Source organism: Saccharomycopsis crataegensis (genome assembly GCF_037102585.1).
Source record: "Saccharomycopsis crataegensis DNA, jcf7180000000084, whole genome shotgun sequence".
In the NCBI taxonomy this organism is placed as follows: Eukaryota; Fungi; Ascomycota; class Saccharomycetes; order Ascoideales; family Saccharomycopsidaceae; genus Saccharomycopsis; species Saccharomycopsis crataegensis.
In genome coordinates, this window is record NW_027043829.1 from 2,372,367 (window position 1) to 2,393,858 (window position 21,492).

Consider the following 21,492-nt stretch of genomic DNA (forward strand, 5'->3'; position numbering starts at 1 on the left):
CCTCTTCTGACCTCTCTGATAACTATATATAAGGTGAAACTGTCAGTTCTGAGATATCAAGCAATCGATTCTGCTCCTATATTGGGAAAAATATCGAATTTATTGGTGCCACTAGAATGGATGATAGAGTGCTTGAGGAAATTTTTGTAAAAATGGTGAAGTCTGTCAAAAAAAAAAAAAGGAATCCTTTAGGTTGTTGGAAAAATTCAATCTCAAATATCATTATTTGCAAGCGCATTATGCTTCCAGGAAAATAGACTATAGAAATTCGAAAGATGGCGAAACCAGGTACCATAAGCAATTAATTGAAAGGGCAATTGCTCCGTGTCCTGTAATTTTAAATTGTATTTTGAATAAGGTTGTACTAAGGTTGCTCATTATTTGGAGCTGCTGGATTCTGATGAAATAGAAAGAGAAAGAACAAAATTAAATGACAATCAGAATTCAATTTCAAAATCTATCTTAAGCGAAACCATGATATATATTGCCAATGAGGAACTCCACAAAAATCAACGCGATATAATTAAAAGGGAACATAATTTATATGATGCTTCAATCATATTACTGAGGAATTCTACTAGGCCCCCTTTTGATAAACCAGCAGTAGAAGACTTCCGGAAATATTTGATAAAGAATTACTACGAAATAGTGCAAAAAATGTATAGAGTGTGTTATGGTGCACTGAAATCTGTTGATACTTTCGAAACCTTCACTATAAAAATTGCCTAAGGTGGGATTTCGGAAAATGGTGTCGACAGAGGAATACAAGCTGACTTCATCATAAACTCCCATGCTCTTCCACTGAAGGTCAAAGAGCTCAAGGAACAGAATAGAGAATGATCACCCATTTCATTAATGATTTCATGTCATGAGACTGAAAAATGCCATTATGATGTAAACATGTCAAACGTCTTTATAAGAGATTATACTGGCTCAAGAGATCAGTACTAGAAAAAGGGAAATGGACACACAGTGATTGATACCTATATTTTTTTTTTTTATTATTTAATTTTTTATTTTTAATATATAGTTTACGAAGGGGTTTTAGGAGGCAATAAATTCTTTTGCATTTGCATAAGGAATGAATAATCGGACTTGATTAACACTGCAACTCTGGTTACAAATAGTTAATGTAATGATTTCTTCGATAATTTTGCTTCCATTCATTTCAATTTGCGCTATTTGAATTGAAGATAAATAATGTTTCATTACTAACGACTGTTGATAGGAGCATTAAGTCGGTGATTCTGATTAGTCAATTATTGTTGATTCTTTACTATCACAGAGGATTTCAACTGGTTCTACGTGTGTTTCAATTTTTCTACTGTGCTATAGTCCCAGTATTTGCTGTCATCGGCTTTGTGTCAGTCGAAGAATACCACTTGGAAACAAGATACCTTTTTCATTCTCTCATTTTTTTTTTCCATTGGTTTGAACAATTATATGATTACTATTCAACATACACCCTCATGTCGGAGATTAGATATCGCCAGCCACGCACCCACGTGCATATCGGGCCAGAAAACAAAACATTAAACACCCACACACCTGATATAAATACCCCAGGGCTCACTGGCAGCAGGGGGGGGGGGGTCAGCGCTTAAAACCAAATAAAACAGAGAGTTACCCGCACCGAATACCCATGGTGTGAAAATTTTTATTTTATCTTTTTTCAATTTTTAATTTAATTTTCTCCCTTGATCCTCTCCTTTCTCAAAGCTGTTTTTGCAGAAGTACTCAACCTACTACATCAAGAATAATTAGCAAAAATGGGTACGTATATTTCTGTTGCGATCTTCTAATTGCTCATCTTTCTGTCAGTTACACTTTTCTTACTACAGGAACTGATGATGCCTTTGTAATGCCTAAAAGAAAATAAAAAATGGGGGGTTTCAAAGCAACTAAAAATTTTTCTTTTTTTTTTTCTTCCTGGCATTATGGAATAGATTTGCATTTAAAATATAATAAGAACATAGAAAGAATGACCACTAACAATCATATTAGTTGCCTTTACCATTGAAGAAATCCGTTCCCTTATGGACGTTGTTACCAACGTTCGTAACATGTCTGTGATTGCTCACGTCGATCACGGTAAATCCACTTTGACCGATTCTTTGGTCCAAAAAGCTGGTATTATTTCTGCTGCCAAGGCCGGTGAAGCTCGTTTCACTGATACCAGAAAGGATGAACAAGAAAGAGGTATTACTATTAAGTCTACCGCTATCTCTTTGTATGCTGAAATGGGTGAAGAAGATGTTAAGGAAATTAAGCAAAAGACCGAAGGTAACAAGTTCTTGATTAACTTGATTGACTCCCCAGGTCACGTTGATTTCTCTTCTGAAGTCACTGCTGCTTTGCGTGTTACCGATGGTGCTTTGGTTGTCGTTGACTGTGTTGAAGGTGTCTGTGTCCAAACCGAAACCGTCTTGAGACAATCTTTGGGTGAAAGAATTAAGCCAGTTGTCATCATTAACAAGGTTGACAGAGCTTTGTTGGAATTGCAAGTTACCAAGGAAGATTTGTACCAATCTTTTGCCAGAACTGTTGAATCCGTTAACGTTATCATTGCCACCTACACTGACAAGGCTGTCGGTGACCTTCAAGTCTACCCAGACCAAGGTACCGTTGCTTTCGGTTCCGGTTTGCACGGTTGGGCTTTCACTGTCAGACAATTCGCCACCAGATACGCCAAGAAGTTCGGTGTTGACAGAGAAAAGATGATGAAGAGATTGTGGGGTGACTCTTTCTTCAACCCAAAGACCAAGAAGTGGGCTAAGAAGGAAAAGGATGAAAAGGGAAAGCAATTGGAAAGAGCTTTCAACATGTTCGTTTTGGACCCAATCTTCAGATTGTTTACTGCCATCATGAACTACAAGAAGGAAGAAATCCCAGCTTTGTTGGAAAAGTTGGACATTGTCTTGAAGGGTGCTGAAAAAGAATTGGAAGGTAAGGCTTTGTTGAAGACTGTTATGAGAAAATTCTTGCCAGCTGCCGATGCTTTGTTGGAAATGATTGTCATTCACTTGCCATCTCCAGTCACTGCTCAAAACTACAGAGCTGAACTTTTGTACGAAGGTCCAGCTGACGATGAATCTTGTATTGCCATCAAGAACTGTGACCCTAAGGCTGACTTGATGTTGTACGTCTCCAAGATGGTCCCAACCTCCGATAAGGGTAGATTCTACGCCTTCGGTCGTGTCTTCGCCGGTACCGTTAGATCTGGTTTGAAGGTCAGAATCCAAGGTCCAAACTACGTTCCAGGTAAGAAGGACGATTTGTTCATCAAGGCTATCCAAAGAACCGTTTTGATGATGGGTAGATTCGTCGAACAAATCGATGACTGTCCAGCCGGTAACATTGTTGGTTTGGTTGGTATCGATCAATTCTTGTTGAAATCCGGTACTTTGACCACCAACGAAAACGCTCACAACTTGAAGGTCATGAAGTTCTCTGTCTCCCCAGTTGTTGAAGTCGCTGTTGAAGTTAAGAACGCTAACGACTTGCCAAAATTGGTTGAAGGTTTGAAACGTTTGTCTAAGTCTGACCCTTGTGTCGTTACCTCTATCTCTCCATCTGGTGAACATATTGTCGCTTGTACTGGTGAATTGCACTTGGAAATTTGTTTGAGTGACTTGCAAAACGACCACGCCGGTGTTCCATTGAAGATCTCTCCACCAGTTGTCTCTTACAGAGAAACTGTTCGTGAAAAGTCTTCTATGACTGCCTTGGCTAAGTCTCCAAACAAGCATAACAGAATTTACTTGGAAGCCAGCCCAATTGACGAAGAATTGGCTCTTGCCATTGAAAGTGGTAAGGTTAACCCAAGAGACGATTTCAAGGCCAGAGCTAGAATCATGGCTGATGAATACGGTTGGGAAGTTACTGACGCCAGAAAGATCTGGTGTTTCGGTCCAGATGGTACTGGTTCTAACTTGGTTGTTGACCAAACTAAGGCCGTTCAATACTTGAGTGAAATCAAGGACTCTGTTGTTGCCGGTTGGCAATGGGTCACCAAGGAAGGTCCTCTCTTTGGTGAAAACATGAGATCCATCAGAGCTAACATTATGGATGTTACTTTGCACGCTGATGCTATCCACAGAGGTGCTGGTCAAATCATGCCAACCATGAGAAGAGCTGCTTACGCTTCTATCTTGTTGGCTGAACCAAGAATCCAAGAACCAGTCTTCTTGGTCGAAATCCAATGTCCAGAAAACGCCGTTGGTGGTATTTACTCTGTCTTGGCAAGAAAGAGAGGTCAAGTTATCTCTGAAGAACAAAGACCAGGTACCCCAATGTTCAACGTCCAAGCCTACTTGCCAGTCAATGAATCTTTCGGTTTCACCACTGATTTGAGACAAGCTACCGGTGGTCAAGCTTTCCCACAAATGGTGTTCCACCACTGGTCCATCATTGATGACGATCCAAGTGATGCTTCTACCAAGTCTGGTACTATTGTCCTCGAAGGTAGAAAGAGACGTGGTATGAAGGAAGTTGTTCCAGGTTACGAAGAATATTACGATAAATTATAAGCAAGTTTTTCTCATTTTTAATATCTGTGAAATTCTTTATTTATTGATTTTCTGCTAATGTTTGTACAAAGCTTTCATTCTCAGTGAAAGTAATTTTTATCTCCCTTTAATTTATATAACTGATTGAATGTTTATTTTATCAAAAGTGTGTTGTAGTTTAGTTTTCTGTTCATATGTCTTACAAGGTTCACTGACGTTATTATCAAAATCGCCCCGGGTAATACTTGGGAAGTACGTGTCACCAAAAAAAAACAAGAAGATCAAAATGTTGAAAAAAAACTGTAAACAGTGGCCGAGTGTTTTGAGAAAGTGTAAAGTGTTGTTGCAGCAGGAATAAAACGTTGACAATATGGTGGCTTTAACACAAGGATCAATTCCTGAGTATGTTTATTGTGCAATATCTTTTTTGGATACCAAAGATATATCAAAAAATGAAAAATAATAAATGAGGTGAAATGCAAAGGAGGCATTGAAAAGTGTCCATAGGCATAATTAATTACAGAGGTGATTTACTAACATTTCTATTAAAAAAAGAGTAAAGGAAACCGAACCAAGAGCCTGTCTTAGGGAGCGGACTGAACGGATCAGGAATTTCACCGATTTGGGGCCTCCTGATCTTGTGAATTTATTGAAATATAACTCGAATCAAAAGCAACAAACCATCAGCACATTTCTTTATTACACCGGGGTGGATACCACAAGTTCTTCATCGATTGCTGCTCATTTGAATTTGTTGGCAAATGTTATCAGCAGCACTTCGCAAATTTGGTTTGGTAAACCAAAACATTGGAAGGTTCAACAAGCCACTTATGCGGTATACAATGTGTTTTCCAAAGTTGACACTAGAGTTACTGTCCATATTCCAGGGAAAGTGGAAACTATGATAATCGATTCGAAAGGTGAACCGATTCAAGAAACTGACAGATTATGGCTCGAGACTTTTGTATCGGCCACCATCAGATCGTTGTTGAGCTGTTCCACTGAGGAAGAAGAAATCAATCCAGTGGTGGAATGCAGAAATTTGAACCCATTCCCAACAATTGAATTGGCGAGACAATTTTTAGATGCCTATGAAGTTTTATTTTTCGAAGGTCCAAAACTAGGCTGTGATATTGATGTGCAAATTCCAACTCTTGTCTCCAATTATTTCACCGATTGTTTTATGAAGACTTTAGAATTAACTAATGAATATGATTATGGGCTCGGAATACTAGAAAGATTAAAGGAAAAAGATACTTGCGTATTATCATTGATTGCCAATGTGTATTTTATGAAAGATCAAGAAGTCAAGGCCATTAATATGTTGTACAACTCGATACAATTACGTCCAAGAGACGCCAATTTATTGATGTTACAAACCGAATACTGTATCAAAAAGGAAATGTATGATTTTGCATTAACCTGTGCCACACACGCTGTTAAAGCGTCGCCATCAGAATATAAGCCATGGTCTCTACTTGTTAAGGTGTACACCATCATTGGGGATTTTGAGAATGCTTTGTTGACATTGAACTCTTGTCCAATGATACCTCATCGTGATAAGTTCCACTTAAGAAGAGTCGTTGGCGCTTCTCCAGAATCAATGCATTTGCCATTACCTATTGATGCTACTTTGGACGAAGTTAGTGCCTTGAACGCCCAAGACGTGGCTGCTGAACACCAATCTGTGGATCCAAATTTGTTGAGTTTACCTGCTGCTAATTTGAAGTCAACATTTGCTAAAGCATATGAATTATTAACAGAAATCGTTCATAGAACCGGTTGGGAGCAATTATTAAAGTATAGAGCTAAAGTGTTTGTCATGGAGGAAGAATATAGAAAGGATAAAAGCAAGTCGAGTAGCAAGAATGCCAGTACCGAAAACCAAGCGACTCCGAATCCTGAAGCCGTGAAATCTCCAGAAGTTCCCGACACACATTCAGATAACAATGAAGAAACGTCCATTTTGCAAGCATTCAAGAAAAAGAGATTATGTGAAAGATGGCTTGATAATTTGTTTATGTTGTTGTACGAAGATTTAAGAGCCTTCAAAATGTGGCAGGCCGAATTCATTCATTTCCAATCACAAAGATTGGTATATAAAAAGAACACCCTCGAATGGGAATTACTAGGATCAATTGCTTACAGATTGCACAACTATAAAGAAGCTTCTGGCGCGTTTTCAAATGCTTTGAGTGGCAGATTCAGTGTCAAATCTACAAAGAAACTCCTTACCTATTATCAGGACGAGAAGAAAAGTTTAATCAAACAGTCATTGCAAACGAGCAATGGAAATAGTAATGGTCCAAACGGGGTCGTTAGTAACGATAGCACTCCAAAACTCAATGGTGGGTCAAAGAAACCATTGTCATCCCATCAAATACAAAAAAGAATCCAAACTTTGGACGCGAAGATTTTGGATGCTATTGTAAAATTGGCAGTATGGAACCACAGATGGTACCGTGAATTCGACATTTTGACAATCCAAGCTCTCAAAGATTTGATAGAAGAGGACGGGTTAATTAAGGTTAGATCACAGGTTCAGGCGTTGTATGTCACCGATAAGAATGGGGTAGGGTCTTTATTGGAAGATTATTTCAGCTTTTTGAAATCTATTCATAGCTATGGTGTTGCTGAGAAGGACGATAACTGAGTTCTGATTATACATAGATATATTAGTATTATTATTGTTATTATTATTTTCGTTATTAATTTATGCCTAGATTCCAGGCGTTATAAAAAAATATGTTGTATTTTATGTTCTCCCTTAAAAAAAAAACAATTTTAAGACACGGCACTAATTACTAAAGAAACTATGTCATTTGAAGACACTGGTGTCATGTTTAAGTTGAACAAATAAAAATCTACTGTAATGTCTATAATTAAAATTGAGGTTCCTCATCCAGGTGGGACACTTCTATTAGATCATCCAAAGACTATATCGTCCCTGCTCTTTACAATGTTACACTCCATACAATGATTTTAACACCTTAAGCCAAAAAATAATAATATACAATTTCATTTACATCTACTCAATTAAAACATGATCTTGTCCTTCTGAAGTTTTCTGTTTTTTGGACGTAGTAGTTTCATGCTCATCTATCTCATCAAGTTTATGTTTCTTTGATGCCTCCTCTGCCTCTTCTTCTTCATCAATAATAATTGGAGCATCATCACTAATAGCTTGCAAAACATCATCATCTTCCTTTTCGTCTTCCTGTTCTTCTGTCGCTTCCTTCTCTGGTGCGTCAGGCAACTCCATATTCGGGACTTCAATTTTGCCAGAATCCATGGCTTCAATGTATAGCTCAACCGTTGCCTTTTCATCATTTTCATCATTCACAAGTAGCACTTCCCCAGCTTGGAAGCCTATGTCAGCAAGCTTCTTGTCTTTATTATCATCGAAATCAACATCATAGATCAATCGATCTTTACCTAGAATAAGGGCAATTTCATCATGTCCATATTTAAACCCTTTTACAAGAGCGTCCACCACGTCACCAAGCACAATCTCTGGGTGTGATAGATTAATTTTGAGAACACCTCGTGGAATAGAACATGATTTGCACTTACGATTGGATTCCACAACGCTGGAAGTGCTAACGAATCTAGTGGCGTCCTGGAAAGTATAAACCATCTTGGCGCCTTCACGAGGATTAGGAGTAAACATTTGAAGGGATGCGAGGGCAGAAAACCCGGAAATGATAGAATTGGTGGTGGCGATGGCAGGAATAATGTTCCCGGCAATTTGTTTGATATCAAACTTGGATTTGAGGGGAATATGGAACATATGTGAACGGATGTTTGTGGCAGCGACAACAAAATCTAGAGTGACTTCATCATCTTTGTCGAACTCAAGATCGGTTTCGCCATCGGCAAGACGCTGCTGAAGTTCCTTAATCGAACGCATAAGAAGGAAAATATATTTTTCGATTGGCCAAACATCTTGTCCACGAGCCACATCACTGTCAGTGATTGCCTCGATTTTGTCTTTAACGGATGAATCCCATGCGAGAGGGATTGGTCTCTTCCTTGTTTTCCATAATTCCTCGAGGGCCAAAAGTTTGTTAATATCCTTGATGAAGATCTTATCAATAACGCTCTCAAAGAAATCATCCTTGGTAGCTAAATTCTTGAGTTCTTTCAATTCATTTTGTTCACTGACCATGTTTTTGATTTCGTCTTGGTTATCCGTACCAAAATCCGTTGGAGAGGTTTCTTCATCTTCGCCAAATAATTGACCAAACAAGTAATTCTTAGCCCAAGTGACACAATGTACAGGCTGAGAAGGAGTGGAACGGATTGTACAAACCGGATAGGTCTTTGGGGTCTCTTTTACAGTACATTCATAACATTCAGTCTGGTAAGGAAAAATTGGAGTCACTTGACCGTTAAACCCAGTGGTACCACTTTCAATCGAAGGTTTCTTAAGAAAAAGGCACATCTTGTTCACGTAACTTCTGGCAGCGATGTTATCCAAGGCATTGAAAATGAAGTTGAACTGATCAAACCAAGAAAGTGGGAATTGTTTAGTATCCATGATGTTTGCCATATACGATACAAGTTTTGAATTATGGAAATTAAAAGTTTCTACCGCAGCAACAGCAGTACTGGCCTTTGGCTTTTTGATGTCCTTGTGACGGAAAAGAAATTGACGGTTCAAGTTACTGAGATCAATGGTATCCAAATCGACCACATGAATTTCTCCATATCCCATAAGCACAAGGTCTTTAAGAAGTTCACATCCAATACCCCCAGCCCCGACAAGAAGCACTTTAGCGGCGCGAACTTTGGTCAAAACATCCTTACCAAGAACAGCTTGAAGCTGAGAATCTTTCCCCATTATCTAAAATTATCTGTTTTTCAATTTTTATATCCTCTATCCACCCGTGGTTGGCGACGCGTTAGCAACAACATTTTTTTTTCCCTTAAAAAAATTACAAAAAAGTTATGAGCCTTGGCGCAAGACAGCTTTATATGCCAACAGCACTCCTTATCTCCCGGTTTTCTTCTTTTTCTTCTTATCTTTTGAGCTCATCATTGACCCCAAAATAGGTTTGAAAACATTATTTATCATTTACCATTAATGCTTGAAATTATTGACATATCGTTAGCAACTTCGGGTCCTGAACTTGTTTCAGCTGCTGCTGATCAAGGTTTTTTATTCATCAAAGGCCATGGATATACTCCTTCTGAGGTTGAGGAGCTCTTCAGATTATCAGAAGAATGTTTTAATTTGCCACATGATACGAAAATGAAATATTCTTTACTGGACACCGAAAATGTGGGGTATACCAGCATTTATGCTGAAACTCTTGATACAAAAAACGATGATGTGGGTTCTGCTAAAGGAGACCCTAAAGAGACATTCAACTTTGGTCAGTTAGATTTTTTAACCGGGATCCCAAATCAAAGACTCCCCGATATTATTGGGAAAGACAAGTCGAATCTTAATATCCTTGCGTATCACATAAAGAAGATGTATGATATTTCCCAAAAAATCCTTGAACTCTTAGCAATCGGGTTGCAGCTAGAGGATCCACATTGGCTCAAAGAGAGATTCAAGCAGGATATGGTAAGTGGACTGGCACTTCGACTCCTCAAATACCCAACTCCAGATGAGTTGGATCCCACTACTGAAGTTAGAGCTGGGGCACATACCGATTACGGAGCGTTGACCTTATTATTTCAACGACAACCAGGGCTAGAAATCTTCCAAAAAAATCAATGGGTAAAGGTGCCTTCCCTTGAATCTTCTAATCCGGAAGAAGCTTCCCCAATGGTTGTTAACATCGGTGATCAACTTTCTTATTGGACCAACAAATACTTGGCCTCCACCATGCATAGAGTAAGATTTCCTGAAGATGCTGAATCTCAAACCAATGCGAGATACTCGATAGTGTTTTTCTGTCATCCGGCAGACAATACGGTTCTTGAACCGTTACAAAGCCCACTAATCAGTGCAGAAAAGCTGGAAGAAAAAAGATTGACAGCCAAACAGCATCTTCGACGGAAGTTGGCTGCGGCCTACCACTGGGACGGCACCTCGTGATGTTTTTTTTTTTGACAGGCGATGAGATTGCGGGGGGGTTTTTTAATTGCTTTTTGTGTACTTTTTGTTGTTTTCTCTTCTTCTTCTTCTATTAGTTGTCTTGATACTCTATAGAAATCAGATAGAAATACCATGACATGTGGATATTACACTAACAGTTTTGGCTCGGTATGTCTGCTTCCTTCTTACCCCACGCAACCAATCTAAGACATAGAGTTCTAACATGACAATGAAAAATGTAGACTACCTACAGGTGCAATAACTCAATGGGTACCGGTGGAATTGTTGGTTTAGTAGTGGGTATTGCGGCGTTTGTGGTATTTTTTGCAATCTTCTTCATCCTCACAAAAAGAATGCTTGCTCGCCGCCGTCAAAAGAAGCATCCACCACCACAACAGGTGTATCAACAGCCGATGGCCCAGCAGTCTTATTATCCTCCTCCAGGTCAGCCACCTCAAGATTATTATTATCAGGAGAACAGTGAAAACTATCAACACAACCCACCGTATCCACCAGCTTATCAACGATGAATAAATTATATCTTCTCTTCAAAATTGTTTTTTTTTATTTATTTCTGTCTTGATGCACTGTTTTAGCCTTTCTACTTTCTGGTAATTTTTTCCCTTTTTTTTATATACAGTTGAAATATATTCAATTCCTTAATTATCACGCGATATGTGGTCAATTGTCATGATCTTTTAATGCCTTCTTTCTCTCCCTCTGCTTCTGCTTCTGCTTCTGCGTGGTGGCAGTGGTGTATTAAGTGCCCTGGTCAAACGTAGTGCCAGAAAATCTCGTACTGTGAATAATTCCCCAAACTTTTGGGTAGAATGGTCAAACAGTCACTCATATTCAATAAAAAGGACGATATATTTCAAAGAAGAAGAAAAATTTGATGGAATACCACGATAATAGAGTGATAGTTTCATGTGGGATTCACAAGTCACAAGGATGGGCGCGTTTTCAGCTTGATCTCCCCACTGTATTGTTCAAGCTAGGTCTTGCAATCACCACTCATGCCAACGATGAAGGTTTATTTAAAAAACAAGGGAACCAATCGAAGTTACGCGAGCTTTCAACGCTTTTTGATAACCCTCCATATGGAAAGAATCTTGTCATCACTGACTCACTGTTTGACGTATCGGAATATTGTTCGCTTTTCATCCACAAGATGTTTGAATTACCTCGACCTTTGATTCCTTTTGAATTAACCAAACAGCTTTGTGACGTGGCTTTGGCAAATAGCGAAATCATGCAGAAATTTGGATCTTTGGATATTTCTTTTTCTTTCACTAATGAATCCCCTGTTCCGGAAGATTTGTCCTTTCCGACGTCAATATCATCGGAAATTGGATTACCATTTACAATTACTGCGGCTCGCAGAGTAGCACTTGAACTTCAGTTTGGAATCTCCATGCAATTAGCAGAACTCATGTTTTATACCCTCAATACCAAACTTGCCACATTACCAAGAGAGCAGCGAGATACCCTAGTCTGGGCTCTTAATATTTTTGCATACCTTGTTAGATCGTGTGAAGATCAAGAGAGAGCTCATGAAGAATTACAATATTTGGCAACAGTGTTCAGAGCATCCATTCTTGATGACGGAAATAATGTTGAGATAGGAAGACGAGCTGAAGTTGTCTTTACAATGTTGCTATATGGGGTCGGTATTATTGTTCCAGAAATCTTCCCACAAGTTAGTAAATCAGTTACACTAAAGAACACACCCATAATACTACCAAATACATCGCGAAAAGATAAACCAACAGCAATAAACATTAATGATTATAATTTATCAACCCCTACTACTGGAAATAATGAGCCAACAGTTCAAATTGTCGAACAGAGGAATCCGCTAATAGAGGTCTCCAATGCCTCCCCAATACAGAAAAGTTATCCGCCAGATTCTGAGGTCCCCCCAGCCTCACCGTCTCCTTATACAACTGTTCCCAGTACACCTGTGCGAGGAGGAAGATCTAAAGAATCACTGATATTACAGACCAGTACTAACAGTGCACGAACCCAGCGGTCTATGGAACCAGAAGATTTAATGATGCATGATGAACTATTACCAGAAGAGTTTGAAGAACTACAAGAAATTCTTGAGGAATTAAAACTTAACCCAAATGGCAGAGTACCGTTCAAATGTGGCAAACCGTTGTTACAGCATTTGGCATTGCCGCCAGCGAAATCGGCAGTATTGGTAAGAAAAGGTAGAATAATCTTGGATAATCGTTGATCATGGTGGTATTAATACATCAGGTTAAAAAATGAAAATTCGTGATTAATTACATTTTTCCCTATTGTGATATCGTTCAGAAGCTAAGCCAAGCCTGGAAAAAAGACTGTGAACACCAACCATAATAGAAAGCTGTTAGCTATAGTTAATAATTAGCTGGAACCTGATAAACCGAGGATGTAATTTCATGGTATAGCTATGATGTAGGCTCCAGTAGCATTGTATTGGTATTATATTGCGCGATACGAATTAGCGAATTTTGACATCTGCAAAGAAACACATGTCAATTATATTGCTTATATATTTTCATATTTTGCATGGTGAAATGAAAAGAGAAGAAAAGAAAAAAAGTCTTGTATATTGTACACTAGTCTTTATTTGAATCAACCCCATTAAATCATTGTAATCATTCTTTACAAAAGAGAGGCTGTTGTTGTTTTTGTTGTGTGTGTTTTATCTTGAAGCAAGATCCACAGTTTTGGAACTTTTTTTTTTTTTTTTAGCTCATCGCATCCCTTGTGGTGGGGGGGTGTGTTATCACTTTATTCTCTAAAAGCTGATTTTTTGATTATTATAAATTCTGATCGTCTTTCTCAAATTGATTATCGCTGATTTATAATTATTAATATCAGAATACCTTGATAACTTATTAGTATCGTATATCAACTGACAATAAATCTGTTTCATTTCCATTATATGTGGGATCCTCTAGTGTACAAACTTGCAAACATACATACCTGTCAAACCTCGATTAACAAATAAACACCAACATTGAGCTCAAAATGCCAAAGAAACCCATATATTCATCAGAACAGAAAACTGAATTTGCTACATGGTCAGCAAATGCTGAAAAAGATGTTTACCTTCATGATACTAGTCTTGATGAGTCCAACATATTTTCCTATCCAGAAGACCCTGGAAATGATGATAATTTTAAGGATCCATTTGAATTGAGTAACCCACTGGGCGAAGGCTCATGGATAAATTTCGAAGAGCATTCTGGCTCAATATTAAAAGATGAAAATGGATCAGTCATTGAAAGCAATTATAAACTGTCAAGTCTTGAAGGCGACAAAGTTCTTGCAAGTTCATTAACCACCATCCTTGCCATGAAGGAGGAATCTACATTAGAACAATCGGGATCATCTATTGAACCTTCAATTGCTCCCATGGTTCCTTCAAAGTTATCTTGTGTCGTTGCTGCCACCACTACCTCGTCAGGATCCATCCACGAGGATGCTAATGAATCGAAACACGAACTAAAAATCACAGTTTCTCCACAATTACTTCTCTTGTTGGTGGGTTGCTCCTTCTCATTGGGATACCTCATAGGGTTACAAGGTTATAAATTCCTCAAGGATCAAAGGATTAGGTATAAAGCTTTCCAATAACACACTAACTATAACTAGCAGCAAATAGGGCAATGCAAAAGGTCTGGGTTATCAGGGAAAACTTTTCCTATCTAATTTTCTTTATTTTTTTTTTTTTTTGTTCAACTTCTTCTCGTTTTCTCAATTTTAACCTTCTATTGTTTGATAATGTTTTTGTTATTTTTGTATTTTCCTGACTAAGTCTCCCTTTTTTTAATTGTTTATAATCTTGTCATTACAATAAATGAATAATAATATAATCTATTAAAAATAAGAACATACCAAAAGAAGCTAAAAAAATATAAACCAAAGCACCAACAAAAGAATATCACAACCAGCTTGTTCATTCATAGTCTGTCATGGAATATTCTTTCCAATCCTTTTCTGAAAATTGCGGCATTGTAATCAAGAACCGCAAGAGTGGCAGAATCATCTGCGCCGATACCATCGTCTCTAATGAACGCAATTAAACAGAGATCTTTTAAAACTTCATGCAAATAAAGCTTGATTCCTGAACTCAATTTTGAGACACATCTTAATCTTTTTTGCTTTGGGGTTGACTCACCATCGGTGATAGCCCCTTCAGTTATACTACCTTCTAGACTTGATGAATCATCATCATGATTTCCCCCAAGCAACGAATCTAAATCAATACTCAAGTCAATAAGTTCAGCACAAACTTCATATATCTTGGAATCAAGGGGCGAAGAATCGGTGACAAAGTACAATTTGGATTTCAAATCACAAATGAATGCCTTTTCGATGGCGGAATGCTGGACAAAATTGTCCAATAAGTGCTCAAGGCTCGGTAATTCAGGAATTAATCGAGAGATGATCTTGGATAATACTTCATAGATACTTTGATCATAGATAGAAGTTTGGTAAAAATCAATACCTGCGAATGATTCAAGACCCCCATCATATAACATTTCACTGGTCCGGTCCTTAATATCTCTTACAGTATCATCTCTAAATTCTTCTGAAAGCCCATCAATTTTATGAACCAAGACCTCCACTCTAATGTTCGGATTTTCCATATATGCTTTCTCAACCACTCTAATCAAATTCCGTACTGCCCCATAATACTCATCTTGCGCATCAATCACATAAATAATCGCCCCGGTTTGTCTAAACATTTGAGAATTATCATATTCCGGGTCCACATAATCAATTTGTCCCGGAAGTTCCATAAGGTTGATATTTATGAGTGAGGCAACGTTCAAAACTTCAGGTTTGGCGGTACTTTCGATATACACAGACTCCCAAGGTTTCATTTTGTGGAAGACCGCTTCAAGAATTGATGATTTCCCGCTACGACGACGCCCCATGAGAATCACAGTAGCAGCGTCATTATTGTGGTTACTCCCACTGCTGTTATATTGCAAGCTTTCATCTTCATCCGAATAACTCATCCTGATTTGTCTAGCAGAGATCTAATACGATGTGCAAAAATTAGTGTGTCATCGTCGTTCACATTGCAGCCATTACCCAAAATGATTGTAATCAGCCAGCGAAAAACTCTGGTTTCCTTATCACGTGATTTCATGGTATTTGTATCACAACATGAGAGCTTTTTTTCTTTTTTTGCATCAGCATTCACCATGTGGTAATGGAGAATACCTTAAAGGAATATATATATATACTAAATATCCATTTTCTGAGGACGGCATGTGGTTAAGAAGTTGTTTTGAAGGACACTCTCTTTTGTGCGCATATGATCATACATTGGGTGACCTATCTTTTGCATATGATGGTACATGTGGTGAGCAAATGAATTCTAATGAGAAGTAACTCTTTCGTTGCTAATGTAAATCGTGAAGAGATGAATAGGTTATTTGAATCTTGTAGTACTTGTGATACCATTAGGATGCAGCATCTGTGTGGTAAATTGTTCTCTATAACTAACCAAAACACTCAGAAGAGCCAGAAACATTGTACTGATAACATGCTATAATTCTATGCTATAATTCTATTTTCCCCAGCTTTGTTGTAGTCCGTAATACTCGTGAAAGAGCTGTCTCATGCTATTATTGATATGATCATTCAAGGATCCAGGCTCAGGTTTCCTCCATATTTGCAGAACTATGCGCACCACAGGACGCGAAATTTTTCAACGAAAATATTAGCGAGAAGATGATTTACTATTGGGTTTTGTATTAAGGAAAGGGAGTAATCCATCATGAATGAGAATTTCTATGGTGTATTAGAAACAAGAAACATCGATAGAGTTCAGGTTGGAGATCTTGAGTACCAAACATGGTATGGGAACTCTCTATACTTTGGTAATGATTGCAAAACTTTGGGGTACAAATACCTGCACCTTGATAGTCGGTTAAAGAAAGTGGTGAAGAAACAACCCAGCGATATTTGGCTAGACAAATTGTATGTTTGTGGGCACTGTTTTAAATACACTGATGAATCAGAATCAATGGAAGAACACCGCCAGTGTTGCAAATATGCCACAAAACAACCAGGAAGAGTCAAGTACAAAGACTCTCAGTACACTATAAGAAAAGTGAAAGGTTCCAGACATGAATTGTTCACTCAATGCTTATGCCTATTTGCCAAACTATTCCTTGATAGCAAATCTATCTTCTTCTCCGTGGAAAATTTTGATTTCTATGTGGTGTATGGTGAAGTAGATGGCCGTCCAACTCCAATGGGGTATTTCTCCAAAGAGATACTACAGTGTTTTGATGAGAACAACCTAGGATGTATCTGTGTTTTCCCCCCTTATCAAAATAGAAAGTTAGGTACTTTGCTAATTTCATTTTCTTATGAACTTTCAAGGTACCAAGGAATCATATCTGGCCCAGAACATCCGCTATCAACGTTTGGTAAAGTCAGTTATATTAATTTTTGGAGCAAGTATCTTGCCCACGAGTTTCTATATGGACGCTTCAGATATATTGAAAATATAACCATTGACGAAATAGCAAGATACACTGGGTTTAGACAAGAGGATGTGGTGACAGCTCTTGAAAGTATGCATGCGCTTCGGAAAGTGCCGTTACAAGATAGTCCCGGGGACAGCAATAAATTCCTGCTACTTGTGCTGAAGACAGCGATGGAACAATGGGTCACTGGGAAAAATGTTAATTTGGAACTGCTACGAATATTTGACGACCACGCGGTGATATTTGAATGAGCCGTCAAAGAATCAATCATATGTCTCCTGAGGCATCTTACTGCGTGCATGGTGTGCTCGTGCGTGCTCATCACCTCCGATGACCTTATCGATCTCTTTTTTTTTTTTTTTGTTGTTTGTGATGATCCTTTTGTGTTTCTCCTTTTTAAAACACAACCCATAAGACAAAAAAATAAGTTTCTTAGTGACATCAATTCTTCTGTTACATTGTCTCATTTCAACTCCAATTTCATACTCTTATTGTGCCGCTGCTTTGCTCACGATAAAGATATTTTTAGTTGGACTTTAACGGTTACGCCCGGTGCTTACAATTGCTATCATTGCCACCAATCAACGATCAAAGCTTTTACCATAAATTTGTATGTTAATGGCTTATAATTACTACAGATTTAAAACATATTTAATACTAATAGAACTTTGACCCTAGTTATTTTCAAACAATGGCTTCCACCCAGAATCCAGACAGCAAGGACTCAGCTTCCCCTTTTCCCGACATTCGCTCCCCAAATCCTGATCACGGCTTCCTAGTTATTGACGCAGGTGAATCTTTAGACACCAACACCTGGTCGCTTATTCTCACCGATGATGAGGCTCGCTCTACCAGCTCTTCTGAATCTGGTAGCATTGAGGATGTTGATGCCGATAACATTTTTTCTGATTATTCGGACGATGAGTTCGCGGAAAGAAATACTGCCAGTCAAAATGAGGTTAAAGAACAGGATCATCGCTGCTCTACCAAGCTGACTTCCATTGGTGAAGGTATTGCAAAGTGTTTCCAATTACCAAAAATTAGTTTGAAATCTAGAACCGAAAGGGTCTCTTCTAAATTATCAGGGTTCAAATTGGACTCCTGGTCAAAGAAACTAGCAGCAACTTTGCTTGTAATTATGTTCAACGTGGGAATGTATTATCAATTCTTTAATAATGCTAGGCTATCACAAGACGGGGTTTCCTTGCTTGGTTATAAAGAAAATATTTTGTCTCCACAGGAATTGTATACTACAGTTTTGGTGAAAACTACTGCAACAAAGACAGAGATTGTTCAGTTGCCAGCTGAGACTATAACAATAGAACATTTTGGATTCCAAGTTCCAGATTATGTTAAAAGTTATTATTCCAATGAAGGACAAAATGTTGTTAAACATCTTAAATCTTTTTATGACAAAACTTTGAAGGATCACAAGTTAGTATCAGAAGTTAATGTTATTTATTCTGGCATTAAGAATGAAGCTTCTAAATTTGGTAATTCTAAGGTTGGCGAATTTATCAATCATAATGTTATCCGTCATTTCTCTGCAGAGAATAGCGAAAAAGCTTTTAGATTAGGGCAGAAAGGTTATAAATCAATGTGCCGAATAATTGGGGAAGTGGGCAACGAGATTGAAGGGGCGTATGTGGAAAACAGTCCTATTGTGATCAAGTTCTTCAATGAAGTTAAGGAGCAATCTGCAAAAACTGGCGTCGTCGTTGGCAGAACCTTGCAGGAGAATTATTTGCTGACTAAATCAAAAATGATGACCTTCAACTACTCAAAGGCATTTGATGAATCCTTTGCAAGTTTGTCTAACCAAGTATCGGAAAATGTTGATTCTGCGAAACAATTGTCAAATAACTTTTATCAAAGTGATTCAGTGCAAAATGCTATTGAATCAGGTAATGAGCTCGCAATGAGTTTTAAGAATTTGATAGCCAGAACTTCCAAATCATCAGCTAAATCTCTCAAGTATGGATATGATAATTTGTTAGTGAAGTCAAATTTTGACACTATCAAGGACAATACCAATGTATTATCTGAATTGACAAAGAAAGTCACTGATCGGTCGAAGTCCAAAGTGAAGCATGCCTCAAAGGTGTCATACGAAATATGGAAAAATCTTTTTCTTGTCGAGTGAATGGACTCGATTGTTTTTCTTGTTTTTATTTATGATATAACTTGTGATTTACATGTGCTTTATTTGCTTAAAGTATTCAAATTGTTTTTCTGAATTTTTTTTTCTGTACAAGAATGGTGCGCATTGCCTCTTCTTGTTTTTCTTTTTTTCTTTTCTCTATTCCTCTTCCCCTTTATTATTATTATTATTATTATTATTATTTGGTGTTCCTTTTTTCCTTTATCTCCATTATTTTTCTTCTGGTTATCTTTGAGTTAGCTTTGATTCTGGTATTTGGTTTTTCATTTTTTCTGTTGTATAATGGGGGTAATTTTTTTTTTTTTTTTTTATTTTTCTCCCCATCCTCCTCTCTTCTTATTTATATTTATTGTGCCTGGTTAGTTCGGTATGTTTCTTCGTATATATTGGGATTTTTATATTTTATTACGAGTAACTTTGGAGACAAGCCTGTTCTTGACTTTTTAAGTGTTTGCATTCGGAATTAACTTTTTTTTTTTGTCTATATCTACCTATCTCATTTCTATTCAAAATTGTTGATCCCTTTCTTTTATTAGTACGTAGTTTTCCTTTTCTCTTTTTTTTTTTATTTTTTTTTATTTAATTTCATTTTGTTTTATTTTATTTGATGGAATCAAATTAATAGATATACAGTTCTACTATGTACAAAAGAAAGAGTTCATGGATCAATACTTCCTATTTTATGCGGCTTAATCTTTTTTATCGACGGCAGCAGCTGGTTTATCTAGATCCTTTGGCAATCCCAAAGATTCCCAATCGGATTTATCCATTAACTGATTGTCCATACGACATGACAAATAACTTTTTGCTAATAAACGACAATTTGGGGCGTTATTTCCTTTGACGAGCTTTAAGCATTTGAGGTATTCTTGCATTTGGGTGGAGCACTCACCAAAATGATCCAACGGGAATGATCCACGCTCAGGGGGAGTAGGATTCCATCTTTTCAACGAACCTAAGAAGAGAAAGAGTTAGTAAATATATATATTTCCTGAATCGAGTCTGAATATTGAGAGCCATGATGACTTACCTGGATTAGCAGACATCCTTATGAGAACAGCTTTTTTTTTTTTTTTCTATTTTTTTGTATTTATTTGTGGTAAACCAAATACAGAAATTCCGAAAAAGAGGCTCTCCAGGATGGTGATTAATAGATTATATGTCTAATATTATCCCGGGTCGTACGTCAAGAAGGTGATGATTATTTTTCTCATTTTGTGGATTTCTCCGATGCCTTGATGCGAAGTGCGTTTAGTACATTACGCTGTATCATGCAATGTTAAGTAGTATCGTGCTACTATCATGTGGAAAGAAGCGGTGCTACGTCCGCCGTCGTATTTGTTAGCGGCAGAATGACAACAAAACAATCACTAATTATTTATTATTATGAGGGACGTTAACTGTCTTTTTACAGCCTAAGCATTAAGTCTTGGTCCTAACGCAACTTCTTGGTTTGAAGATATTTTTTTTGAGTGCTTTTGAGTGTTCTAACCGGGTGCGTGGCCTGCTATTGGCTGTTTCTAGCTATCTGCCCATTCACATTTGTTGGCATTTTCCTAATTTATAGCACCACGTATTTTTAGTCCCACATAAAACGTTGTAGTAAAAGTATGATGACGATGAAGAGCTACCCACAAGGCAAGTACCCATTGAGACATACATTGATTTCTCTCTCTCTCTCTCTCTCTCTCTCTCTCTCTCAAAAAAAAAATGTGATACCCACGGGGGATGCTTCAATAAATGACATCAATAATAGAGTTAGTACCCGGTGTATCTTGATCTATTGTTCTCGAGTAACCCGTGTGTCTTCATCCCCTATCTTCGTATCCAATATGGACGTTATTACTTTTGTTGGCTTTCCTCACTTGCGTAAAATAATATTTGTACCAAATTGGAGGCTAAATTATTAGTTGCAAAAAACTAGGGTGTTTGCACACCGAACCAAAGCACTTACTTAGTTACTCTTTTTCCAGCACTTTTCTTCTTTTTTCTTTTTTTTTTTTTTTGTTGTGTCGAGGGAGCTGCACTAGAAACTGGAATACACACTCAATAATATATTTCTACATATCTATTTAATTTCCCTTGAGCACAATCATTATTCCCATGAGGATGGATACTTTTGGCTGCACGAACATCGGAGACTCTGGCTGACTGATGGCAATTAAGGTTTGCAGCAGCTCTTCAATCCGATACAAAAACCCCAAACCTTATTGCCCCGTCACCAGCTCACTGGATGGACACACAAATCATAATAACCACCCC

The 21,492-nt window shown here is 37.8% G+C and overlaps 11 protein-coding genes across 11 annotated transcripts; 8 read left to right on the top strand and 3 right to left on the bottom strand. All coding sequences in view use genetic code 12, as the record gives it.

Annotated features, from left to right (window-relative positions):
- Window positions 1–1,769: 1,769 nt before the first annotated feature.
- Window positions 1,770–4,529, top strand: EFT1 (elongation factor 2; the record flags this gene model as incomplete). Its single annotated transcript, XM_064997645.1, has 2 exons — window positions 1,770–1,773; window positions 2,005–4,529. 2 exons carry the CDS (start codon window positions 1,770–1,772, stop codon window positions 4,527–4,529), a joined length of 2,529 nt encoding a protein of 842 aa, XP_064853717.1.
- A 349-nt stretch (window positions 4,530–4,878) lies between these two features.
- Window positions 4,879–7,161, top strand: DASC09_040470 (exomer complex subunit; the record flags this gene model as incomplete). The annotated part of the gene is made up of 2 exons (XM_064997646.1): window positions 4,879–4,910; window positions 5,064–7,161. The coding sequence occupies 2 exons, from the start codon at window positions 4,879–4,881 to the stop codon at window positions 7,159–7,161; spliced, it is 2,130 nt and encodes a 709-aa protein (XP_064853718.1).
- A 375-nt stretch (window positions 7,162–7,536) lies between these two features.
- UBA2 (E1 ubiquitin-activating protein UBA2) lies at window positions 7,537–9,351 on the bottom strand (the record flags this gene model as incomplete). Its single annotated transcript, XM_064997647.1, has 1 exon — window positions 7,537–9,351. The coding sequence occupies one exon, from the start codon at window positions 9,349–9,351 to the stop codon at window positions 7,537–7,539; it is 1,815 nt and encodes a 604-aa protein (XP_064853719.1).
- A 243-nt stretch (window positions 9,352–9,594) lies between these two features.
- Window positions 9,595–10,560, top strand: DASC09_040490 (isopenicillin N synthase family dioxygenase; the record flags this gene model as incomplete). Its single annotated transcript, XM_064997648.1, has 1 exon — window positions 9,595–10,560. One exon carries the CDS (start codon window positions 9,595–9,597, stop codon window positions 10,558–10,560), a length of 966 nt encoding a protein of 321 aa, XP_064853720.1.
- A 132-nt stretch (window positions 10,561–10,692) lies between these two features.
- On the top strand, window positions 10,693–11,090 carry DASC09_040500 (uncharacterized protein; the record flags this gene model as incomplete). The annotated part of the gene is made up of 2 exons (XM_064997649.1): window positions 10,693–10,728; window positions 10,803–11,090. 2 exons carry the CDS (start codon window positions 10,693–10,695, stop codon window positions 11,088–11,090), a joined length of 324 nt encoding a protein of 107 aa, XP_064853721.1.
- Window positions 11,091–11,455: 365 nt separating this feature from the next.
- On the top strand, window positions 11,456–12,802 carry DASC09_040510 (uncharacterized protein; the record flags this gene model as incomplete). Its single annotated transcript, XM_064997650.1, has 1 exon — window positions 11,456–12,802. One exon carries the CDS (start codon window positions 11,456–11,458, stop codon window positions 12,800–12,802), a length of 1,347 nt encoding a protein of 448 aa, XP_064853722.1.
- Window positions 12,803–13,584: 782 nt separating this feature from the next.
- On the top strand, window positions 13,585–14,193 carry DASC09_040520 (uncharacterized protein; the record flags this gene model as incomplete). The annotated part of the gene is made up of 1 exon (XM_064997651.1): window positions 13,585–14,193. The coding sequence occupies one exon, from the start codon at window positions 13,585–13,587 to the stop codon at window positions 14,191–14,193; it is 609 nt and encodes a 202-aa protein (XP_064853723.1).
- Window positions 14,194–14,519: 326 nt separating this feature from the next.
- On the bottom strand, window positions 14,520–15,584 carry DASC09_040530 (Gtr2 protein; the record flags this gene model as incomplete). Its single annotated transcript, XM_064997652.1, has 1 exon — window positions 14,520–15,584. The coding sequence occupies one exon, from the start codon at window positions 15,582–15,584 to the stop codon at window positions 14,520–14,522; it is 1,065 nt and encodes a 354-aa protein (XP_064853724.1).
- Window positions 15,585–16,351: 767 nt separating this feature from the next.
- On the top strand, window positions 16,352–17,320 carry SAS2 (histone acetyltransferase; the record flags this gene model as incomplete). The annotated part of the gene is made up of 1 exon (XM_064997653.1): window positions 16,352–17,320. The coding sequence occupies one exon, from the start codon at window positions 16,352–16,354 to the stop codon at window positions 17,318–17,320; it is 969 nt and encodes a 322-aa protein (XP_064853725.1).
- Window positions 17,321–17,760: 440 nt separating this feature from the next.
- DASC09_040550 (uncharacterized protein) lies at window positions 17,761–19,212 on the top strand (the record flags this gene model as incomplete). Its single annotated transcript, XM_064997654.1, has 1 exon — window positions 17,761–19,212. One exon carries the CDS (start codon window positions 17,761–17,763, stop codon window positions 19,210–19,212), a length of 1,452 nt encoding a protein of 483 aa, XP_064853726.1.
- Window positions 19,213–19,919: 707 nt separating this feature from the next.
- On the bottom strand, window positions 19,920–20,276 carry COX19 (Cox19p; the record flags this gene model as incomplete). Its single annotated transcript, XM_064997655.1, has 2 exons — window positions 19,920–20,185; window positions 20,261–20,276. 2 exons carry the CDS (start codon window positions 20,274–20,276, stop codon window positions 19,920–19,922), a joined length of 282 nt encoding a protein of 93 aa, XP_064853727.1.
- Between the last annotated feature and the right edge of the window lie 1,216 nt (window positions 20,277–21,492).